Source organism: Capsicum annuum, chromosome 6 (assembly GCF_002878395.1).
Source record: "Capsicum annuum cultivar UCD-10X-F1 chromosome 6, UCD10Xv1.1, whole genome shotgun sequence".
In the NCBI taxonomy this organism is placed as follows: domain Eukaryota; kingdom Viridiplantae; phylum Streptophyta; class Magnoliopsida; order Solanales; family Solanaceae; genus Capsicum; species Capsicum annuum.
This window is the reverse complement of record NC_061116.1, coordinates 220878500-220889685: the sequence shown is the minus strand read 5'-3', so window position 1 is coordinate 220889685 and position 11186 is coordinate 220878500. Positions and strand designations below refer to the sequence as shown.

At 31.4% G+C, this 11186-nt stretch overlaps 1 protein-coding gene across 1 annotated transcript; it reads right to left on the bottom strand.

Moving 5' to 3' along the window:
• Positions 1-4300: 4300 nt before the first annotated feature.
• LOC107875585 (auxin response factor 18) lies at positions 4301-9708 on the bottom strand. The gene is made up of 5 exons (XM_016722351.2): positions 9378-9708; positions 7353-8480; positions 4875-5740; positions 4715-4777; positions 4301-4601 (listed from the first exon to the last, which is right to left on the bottom strand). The coding sequence occupies exons 2-5, from the start codon at positions 8433-8435 to the stop codon at positions 4547-4549; spliced, it is 2067 nt and encodes a 688-aa protein (XP_016577837.1). The 5' UTR covers positions 8436-8480; positions 9378-9708; the 3' UTR covers positions 4301-4546.
• Positions 9709-11186: the final 1478 nt, after the last annotated feature.

Sequence of the window (11186 nt, the reverse complement as noted above, 5' to 3'; positions counted from 1 at the left end):
GGTATTTTTGTTTTGTTTTATACCCCGTAACTCTTCCTCAGTCAGACTTGTCATATCGGATCTTAAAAGGCCATGACGGACAATCATTAAAATGAAGGACATTTTCGTTGAGTTTCTTAATGGAAGGGGTATATTGCCCTATGGTATAACGGAAAGGACATATTTGGCCTTCAAGTTTAACGAAGGATAAAATTAACTATTAAATCAAAATTGAATTATATTTTTGATCCTTTTCTCTTAAGAAAATAATGATTGGTATAATGACTTTACCATATTATCTCTATTGATTGATGTTTAGTATTTCCTTCCTCCCATTTTAGTTGATCATTTTATTAAAAATAAATATCTCATATTAATTGATTACTTACCGCATCAAAATATAATCAATTAATTTTTTTTCATTTATGCCTACCCTAAATTAATGTATAAAATGGAACGGAAGGATTAATAAATATTAAAAAGGGGAAAGGACAGAAACGACACTTCAAATTAAACTATTTCCTTGAAAATGGCCATGAAATTTAAATTTCACTTTCCATCCATTTTAATTTACTGACTGGTTCTATACCATTTTTACACAACTTTTATACAGGTTTTATACAAATCTTATACATAAATATTCTTATATGGAAATTATACAGTTTTGATACATAATTTATATAATAACTGTACTTCTTTTTACACGTTTTATACAACAATTATATAATTTGTACATACTTTTTATGTATTGTACATATACATATTTGATAGAACTATACAATTTCTATACGTATATCTTATATAGATTCATATTCTATTTAATAATTATATCATTTTTATATAATTTAATTATTATTTCTAAAGAATAAAAAAAAAAGCAGAATATTTGATCAATTTAAAAATTATAGTAAAAAAAAATTAAAATATTTTTAAAAGGGCCGAATTACCCAAGTTGAATATTGTATCAGTATTGTATATAGATTGTATCAGTATCGTATATAGACTACGTGGATCAAAATGATCCAAATTGGGAAAGATTAGGAAATGACCATAAAATGACATTTGTTTAGCCGACTGAACATTATTTGTCCAAATGTCAAACTTAGGCTATAATTGAGCTATTATTTTTCCTATTAAAAAGTGATTTGAAGAATAAATAACTAATGCTAAGGATAAAATATAATTTTTTTTTAATTCATTAAAAATAATAAATGAAAATAAAAATTAAATTAGAAAAATAATACTCGTAACTATAAAAGAATTTACCATTCCGTGAATGAAGAGATAGATGTATGCATATATCTCGAGAATTGGAGTTGACAATTTCTCGGGAGAAATTGGTTGATTTAATCCAAATAGAAGAAAAACTTTACGGAGGAAGAAGGGGACAAATGAAATGAATAAAAAGAGACGTAAGAGATAGGCCGTTTATGCACCAAAAAAAAAAAGAAGGGACGGGGGTGGGGGTGGGGGTGGGGGTTGTGGGGTCCACCGCACCAATTAAGTTGTCTTGTCATCAAATCTATGTCGTTTTATGGTCCCTATCTTAAAATTACAAAGACTTTTGAGTCTTTATTCTTTAGATAAGGAAAGGACTTTTTTAGCTAAGCCTAAGTCCAACTATATTAATTTTCGAATTCTTAAACTTAAAGTTTTAGCTACATTCACCTTTATTAGTAAGTTGTTACAATGTGATGGCAATCGTAATTACAAACAAAGGAGTAAAACCTATCAATGCATTATCACTTTATAAATTAGATCAATTACAAGTGTTCACGAGATTATTTCGCCCTCACAAATCCAATAAATAATTTTATTTTTTCAAAGTCATTGATTATATAACTCAATTACGTAGGCGTGGTCGAATTTGAACTTAATTAAGTGGTCGAATTTAAACTTAATTAAGCATGTCAAATTTTGATTGAAATTGAACTTCATAACTAAAATCGAACCAAGCTAAATAATAAGCAAGTCTAATCAAGATTCAATCTGAAACTCCTTAGTGGCATAAGCTTGGGTGCAAGTGTAAAAGGAAGAAGCCTCATATAGTGGCATATTATAATGTATTGCATATCACTTCAATGTCAACTATTTTTTTCCTCCTAATGTTTGACATTTGGTTCAGAGTTTTTTCGAAGAATTTTCCTCCAGAAATAATGAATTGTTTTTATATATGCAAATGTTTCTCAATATGACAACTGGCCAGTCCCCCCATGTGGCTTAGGAGACAAAACATAACTTTGATCAATGACAATGTTGTTGTGAGCTGAATTTGATGAAGCAAAAATCAAAGCAGCACATGACTACATGAGGAGTTTGATCATTCAACGTGGTTTTAGGATCTCATATAAAACTATTTGCTCTCATTATTTTTACCATTCCACTATATAAAAATAGACGTTCAATGATAATTATCTAGTTTGAAAAATTAATAAATAATTTATAATTATTTGTTCATTTTATCTTTGATATTAAATATTATTTATTATCCAATGCCTTTCTTAAAATATAAAATTTATTATATTTAAAGGATAATACGGTAAGTAATTATCGCTATTATTTATTATTTTGTACATATAAGTCAGGTAAAAATGGACGGAAGGAGGAAAAAAAAACAAATAATCTTGAGATGATCAAATTGTTACCTTGCATCATGGTCTCCGCTTCCATCCTTTTACCCAACTTTGCGTATCTTATTAGTTTGACGTATTTACTTATACTCCAATAAAGAAATAATCAGACGGTGGAATCTCTTTTATCAATTAACTAAGTTATGTTAAGGGTCATTTTCCAGTTGTCTATAACATGTACTCTCCCCGTCATTTTTATTTGTATATTTACATGACACGTTTATTAAGGAACAATAAAGAGAATGATAATTTTATTAAATTATTTTTTAAATATAAATAATTTGATGATTTAAATAAACATTAGATAAATGATTATACTTTCTTCGTTTCGTTTTCGTTGATCCTCTGTTTAAAAATATTTGTTTCGATTTACTTATCCAAGTTGTAAAATCAAGATTGTTTTACACATATTTTTTCCATTCTACCCTTGGTAGTATTAAATATAAACATATTTTTTAAAATTATTGAAAGTAACAATTTTATATTTTCAATACTAACTTTAAATATGAAACTTTACTTTTTCTTCTCTTTTCAAGAGTAGACTTATGCGTGCATGAATTGAAATAATAGCACCAAGTTTTCATGCTTAATTGATTATTAAATTTTACAATGCCAAGAAGGGTAAAAAAGTAAAACACACTTCTAATTATTGGGTTTCTTAATGGGTATGCCAAGGCTAAAGGGCCATCTAATTCGAAATGGAGAGACTAGTTAATAATAACAGCAATTAAGAATTAAGTGATTACTTTTCTCTTAATTTTCTAAACTGAACCAAGTAAAAGTGAACGGAGCGAGTATTTAATTTGTTTAGTACAATGTTTGTTTATTTTTGGAAAAGGCTTGTTTTATTTCTATAAATCAAGTGGCTCCTATGCTGAGACGACACTATCATGTTCGAGCTTATGGGGTAATGAAATCATGCATTATTTCATTACATAAACAACAACAACAAACCCAGTGAATTCCACCAAGTGGGGTCTAGGGCATTATTTCATTACATAATTGTTAGTAATACTTTCGTAGGATAAATTAATAACGAGTGGTTTTAGTCCAATACACCCGTAATTGAAAGTTCAGACAGAAGAAATTAAACTAAAAAGGAAATAATGGTCTTACGAATTACGATCATACAGTTAAGAAGAGTTTAATGCAGTGAAAAGGTGAAAGTGGTGAAACTTATAATGAGAATAGATGAAATAACTTGTTGATTAGAGTACAAATTAAATGACATGAAAATGATGACGACCTAACATATTTTGGTTGGCAGGCTTGTGTCCCACCCCCTCACGTGCACTTGCAATTCTTCGTCATTATTAAGGTTGTTTGATTGTTAAATCACATCTGATGACCCTACGACATTTTAGGTAATTAGGTTGTTTGGATAATCAAACATGATGTGACCAAACTAAAGCCTGTCCCCACCTTTGTGTTACTTCTTTTCCAGATCTGTTTCATGTTAAAAATATAATATCTGCATAACTACCATCAATCCATGTGTTTCTTTTTTATATAGGAACCGGAGAAGCAAAGGATTGAATCTCAACAAATAGTTCTTTATATATATATATATATATATATATATATATATGTCTATGTGAACTGTAGTTCCACAGGAATAATGCCGCAAGAATACATGGTGCACGACACATTAAGTAATGATGTGGAAGAAATACATATTAACAGTCCAAGGATGAATAAATTTGATGTTTTTTTTGATAATACCACAACGAACAAACTAACATGTGGTTACAGCAGCAAGATGTAGTCAGCAGAATGACATTCATATTATTACCAACTTTAAAACAAACTGAAACATCCTCGAAACATATCCATGTTTCCACTAGTAGTGCCCTTTCAAACTACATATAGTAGTCTATGGTTTTCTAAGATACTTATTCGCGTAGGCAATAAATAAAAGCTAGTTTTGTGCAAAGATGCTAAGGGATCCTGTCTGGTTTGAAGTATCTAGACAACGTTGAGGATAGCCATTTCCTGAAATACAAGATTTTAACCGTTAATCACAATGTGCCCGTTCCCCCTAGTAGTGAATGTCATACAAAGGAAACAGTTGATGCTAAAGGAAGTATTTGATTGCTAACAATTACCTTGCAGTACCGTTGCCAGGGTTCCTCAGAACTGTCAGTCTTCTTGCAGTCTTGATGAAGTCGCTGCATTACAAGTCCGAGCAGAACAATGATAAGAACTTTTTACTAGAAAAATATCTTGACATGAATGAGTTCAAGAATAGGAAGTACTTAAATGCACCTGAATGGTTCATCTCCAATTTGTCTAGATGCACCTGTTGCGTCTAGATAGAGCACACTGATCGTCATCATATCTAATCTTTCGTTCTCAAACATGTCTGCAAGTCTTTTATACAGCTCTGCATATGATCCTAGAACTGAGAGATCAAGACTACGTCCTCTATCCTCTGAATCTAGGAATACTTTGCAGTGACCAATAAACGCGCCAAGTTCAGCTGCGTGATAGCCTCGATTACAAAGAAATGAAGCACTTGATAGACATTCTGAAAAGTCTTTCCAGCCCAGAGAAATTTCCTCAGTTTTCAATTGTGCCTCACCGGAGGAGTCTCTTTTTGTTTGGACTTGTGGAGGAGCATTAGTAGACTCGACCCTTGACATTTGCTGCTCAGTGAGAATTGGCTGGCCAAAGAGTAAAAACGAAGGTTTCTTCACATCATCAGCTTTCTCCAACATCTGACTAGAGATACCCATGGAAAGCAAGGAAGATAAATCTTCATTGCTCTCTTTTTGGACCTTACTGATGTCATTAGGAATTTCAGAATCAGCATCAACGGGTGGTAGCACTTCCAACTGCAACTTTTTGCTAAGTTGGAAATCCAATAAAGGATCTCCAAATTGAGCATGCCTGGCTCCCTGTATGCCTGCAGTGATATTGTTAGGTTGATAACCAAAAGGACTGCTGGACCCGAGGGGGTTGCCCGAAAATGAAGGTAATGGAAATTGGCAGTCAAGTGCGCACTCTTGTGGCAAACACAATCTTTTCCTAGGTGGAGACAAGTGAATGACGGGCATGTTAGAGACCAATTCAACAAGCCATGGGTTTACATGCTTTACATTCTGCAGCAAATCCGGTTCATCCCATGTCACCTGCAGTATTATATCACAGAGATAAGTTTATAAACTAAACTACCAGTAAATGTTACAACTGGTTCAATGGGTGCATGTTGGATTCATCAAAATTAGTGTATTTTTGAAGAATCCGACACGAGTGTGACATCGAAAATAAAGAGTCTGCGCAACTCAGTCTAAAATCGTCCCAGTAGAATATGATAAGCATAGAAGTAAATTATCACACGCACGAGTGGCTCAAGGGTAAAACTAATGAAGCGTTTTCCAAAAAATTTAAGGCCTCAAAATTTTAATAGTAAATTTTATGATTTCAACTTCACTATAATAATGAAGATTATGAAATACATTTAAAAAAATTATCTAAAAAAAGAAAGAAAGAAAAACTATCTAATTTTTATCAGAAATATTTTAGAGTTTTGAATTAAACAATTCAAACATCATATTAATAAATAAAGTTTTAATAATAACATCCAAGTTAATATATTCCAAACAAATGACCAATATTTTATTAACTAGAATTATTTTTTATTTTTATTAATAATCATATTAATATATGGAGTTAAAACGTTATGTTTCTTTTAAAAATACTATACCAAAAATAAGAATAAAAACAGACACTCTAAATTATTACGTAGAATATTATTTCTGTACGTATGTCTATATATTTATGGCCTGAAGTTTGACTTTAGACCACTAATTTTATTGAGATGCCCATGATCACACGTAACAGGAACTATTCATCAGTCTCGCTTTTGTTAGTTATGCGCATAAAGATCGATCTTATTATTGATTGCTCTACTATTATTTGTGTATGTCATTTCTAAATAAAAAAAATTAAAAGCAAATGAATGTGAATAACGCAATATGTCTTTACTAATTTGAAAGATGACACAAAATTAAACAAAGATTTGATTCTCATCTTTTCCCCTTTCTCCCCACAACCACCCCACAACCATTCCGTATAAATTAGTTTGTTTTTTGTTTTGTCTCACTATCTAAGCTAACAGAATAGGCATGTCAAATACTGATTAGTCCGTCAATATAGCCTGCTGTTTAAAGTGCTATAAAGTGCTCCTGTTTAAAGTGCTAAAATCATTAGCATGTTAAACAGTGCCAGTAATCAAAAATGTAATATCTTGCAATACTTAGTTTTTGAGAAAGTCCCACCAGAAAAATACTTACCTATACTTGTTGTTTAGACTAACTATATTAAATACCATAAAGAATATACATTAAGCAAGCAGAATTAAGTAGACTAACTATATTAAATACCATAAAGAATATACATTAAGTGTCAAGTATGATGCATTTATTGGTTTTATGTAAATGCCAAATGCAAATTAGTTCTTTTATATCCAATTGATATTTTAACAAATGCATGAGTTCACACTTAATTGTCTTTTTGTTTTAATCAAACAAATCGTACGTAGGAAGTATAATCAGTTGGGATGCGCATGTGAAAAACAAATCCATGAAAATAGGCTAAATGAATATTTGAAGGATATCCACTAGCTACCAGTCAACTATCAGCTAGAGAGACGGTGGCTAATAGTGTCAGAATACTGGAAAATTGACATTAATAATCAATTATACATTGGTTGATACAGAAAACTGAGAGTGGCTGTATTACCTGAAGAAGCCGCCACGGTGAATGAGGCCAACGGACAGGGTCAGCAACCTGAACTGTAGATATACTTCCCATGAACCAGCTGATCCGAGAAGGATCCTCGGTTTCAAAAGCCATTTTGAACCTCATCCCTAAGCACCATTGAACGCTCATTGCAGCATTCACCGAAGATGCCCTAACACAAAATTCTGGTGTGCTTGCACGAGGGTAGTAAACAATTTCAAAAGGCTGGCCAGTAGAAGCGAAATATGAGGCTCTAACAACTGATTCAGGGCTCACTTTTCCCTTATCTCTAAATCTCCCACCAGAAGAATTCAGATTTCCATTACTACTACTCTTCTCGTCTTCCTTCAAATATGCATACGATCCACCATAATTCCCAGCAATTAAGTTCCACCCCGATTGGGTTTCCTGTCCACCAATACCACCTCGCTTTACCCTGCGAATTCCAACACAAAGGGCACCACTTTCTTCCCTCAGAAACACAATGGAGTCCCCTGCAACCAGCTTCTTCTTATTAACAAATGTACTCCAACCACTTGTCAACAAATGCCTCTTAGGCGTGCCCCTAAAAATGTGCCTAAACGGCCAGATTTCACCATGAACATCCTTTGCCATCACAGTTTGGACAGGCGGATCAGCTGACAAATCCAACGTTGGGAAAATTGTCTCGGCACAGTACCTGGGAACTGAAAAACCACCCCCATTATTTGCATCTGATTGAGTCAATGTCTTGGCAAAGGAAATAGGCTTTTCAGTTGTTTCAACCACACTGCTTCCAAAAAAAGTATCGTCTTCAAAGTCATGCTCATTGTTTAAAACCGGAATAAGCCTAATCTTAGCATAAATCTCATCAGTTTTAGGGTCAGCTAAGAACTTTACAGTATCAACCCTGCATAGGATCATAGCAGGAATTCTCGGCAGTGCACTGAAATCAACATCCGTACATGTATGCTCAGCATGGCCTTGTGGAAAATAGTAGACCTTCGAGTTCACTGCAGGAATTTGCACCATGCTTCCTGCACAGGCATGCCAAAGCTCAGAGTCCAAACACTTCTCTGCCACCTCCTCCATTTCACTAGCCATACAAAAGCCCCTTCCTTTCTTTGTATATCGGTCGTTTTCTAACAACTGCATATGACAAATAAGTTATGTGTAACAAAGATAAAAAAAAATCAGCAACAAATTCAATCAAGAAGATAACTGCACAAACAGCACTGCAACAAACCTACACACACACAAAAAAAAAAAAACTAACTAAAATCTGGCTCAATGTTTAAGACCAAACGAGTAAATACATCTAATGTGCTCCTCATCTAAACTTTTAACACTTCATAACTAATTCTCAACAATAAAACGAACACTTTATAACTGATTCCTGAATTAAAATTTGTCGTGTGCTACCACTTTAAAATGCAATAATTAATTAAGAATATGAACACAACCACAAATACTAAAATTACAAAAAGCAAAGATGTTGTATATTTACCAAAAAAAGGAAGAGACAAGATAAATCAAGAAACAGTTTATCTAAAACATGTCTTGCACGCAAATAGTTACTCCTCAATTCCAATTTTCATATTTCGAGATTCAAACAAGTTTTTTTAACCGTAATTCTTTCATATATCTTTAAAATATTTCAAATTGCCATTTTTACCTAGTTTTCAAATATGTAAATTTTATTTCGAAAAAAAAAAAATTAAAGACCCCATATCAAAATTAAACTATTTAACTCTCCAAATTCAAACCGTGTCACATGAATTAACATAGAAGGAGTACCAACACACATATTGCCAAAAAAAAGAAAAAATCCCTCCTCAATCAAATTCTCTGACACAAATAGCTTAAAAGCACTTACGTTCAGCTTTAACAAGTTTTCAAAAATTTAAAGACTATACGAATTCACGATCAAAATTAAACTGTTTGAATCTCAAATCTCAAAATTCAAAGTGTGGCACATACTAATTTGGAAGAAAATAATCCTCTTCAATGAACACCGTGTTACAGAAAGAGCTTAAAAACACTTACTAAACAAGTTGTTCTTGTGCTGCAATTACATGATGATATCACAAGTAAGTTTGGTGGAGGAGACAAAGTCTTTACTTAAACAGATATTGTAACGCGTATTTTCAACATCATAACTATAGAGTCGGAGTGGAAATAGGTATAGCATCTGAAGAAATGGGAGACAACAGAGTGATACTGTTGAGAAGTATGAGGAGAAGATATTTGATACACTCACTGCGAGATAATGGGCAACTCCTTTTACCATTCTCACAAAAGGTAGTATCCTAGTCCTAGTAAAATAGAATAGAAGAGTCCACCTAAAAAGAAAAAAAAATGATGTTGCAATTAATCTAACTATTTTTTAAAAAGAAGGTTTGGGTATAAGTACAGAATTGTGTTAGAGTTATCATTTTATTTACATTTATTTATTTATTTATTTATTTATTATAATAATTAATGTCCGCGCTAACTTTTATGCACCTCAACTAAATTATGATATACAGTCAAACCTCTCTATAGCGAGCAATATCTGTTTGATAATTTCATTGCTGTTATAGAAAGGTATTGTTATATATGTATATCGGCATTTGACGTTTGAATCTCATTTAGCTGTTATAAACAAAAAGTTGCTAAATTAAAAATAGTATGAATATAAAAAAGATAAATATTAATAGCATTTTTCTTGTAAAATTGTTAAATAACTGATTTGTATCATTTAAATATAATTTTTTCTTTAAGTTAGATATTCGAACTTAGAAATTACTGCTAGCATGACATTAATGATGATTACCAAATTTTTTTCTGATATTTTATTTTCTACATAATATATTTCTTCCAAAATATTATTTGAGCTTGCTGTTATAAATAAGTAATTTTATAAAGAGTATACCACTGTTAATAAATGTAATTGCTGTTATAATTAGAATGTCATTATAGATAAGTAAAATATAACATGAAAATCAATTCTGGAGAAAATTCTATAGCGCGCTATAGTAAAATCGTTTTAGAGAGGTGCCACATTCCACCAACAATCAGATAACTCTATCCATAAAAAACATGACAAACAAAAAAAAATTACCTATTTTTTTTTTCAGATTTAAAAACAAGACATTTCTAATATTATGTATGAAATATATATAAAAATAACATCAACAACGGATTCAATATATTTTCACAAAGTGGAATCTGAGGAGGATAAAGTGTACGTTGTCCATACGACTACCTCAAATATAGACCCCCAACTCAGAATAAATAACACTAACATTATAATAAATAAAAAATAAAAGTGTACAACAAAATGAAATATATAATCTTACCAAAAAAGAAAAGGATATATTACGCATTGAAATTTAAAGGTTTTCTTAAATTTAATTATAAATTAACCAAATTAAACCGAACTTCTCTAAATTAAGAAATGCTCACTCCTTTCAAGACCAAAGAATAGTGCCTGTTCGGAATGATGTTTTGTAATTAGGTTTAGATGTCTAGTTGGTATAATTATATAGTTTTGATTTGAATTGTTTATCCGATAAGTGATCCCTTTTGTTAATATAAAATTGAATATAATTGAAGAGAACATCTTTATCATAATTATATACGCCCAATTTCAAAGGTAAATGAGAATTCGTCATAATTTTTTTTAATTGTCATTTAAATCCTCTTTTAGTTTATTTTTAAAATGTAAATTCACATTCTCTATTGCATTTCAAATAACCACACACAGCCACATTTTTCTTTTTTAACTCAATAGTAAATCACGAATTTCGTTATATTTATATGTGTGAAATATTGATTACTGTTTACAATATTAGCTAAATCATCTACACTTAT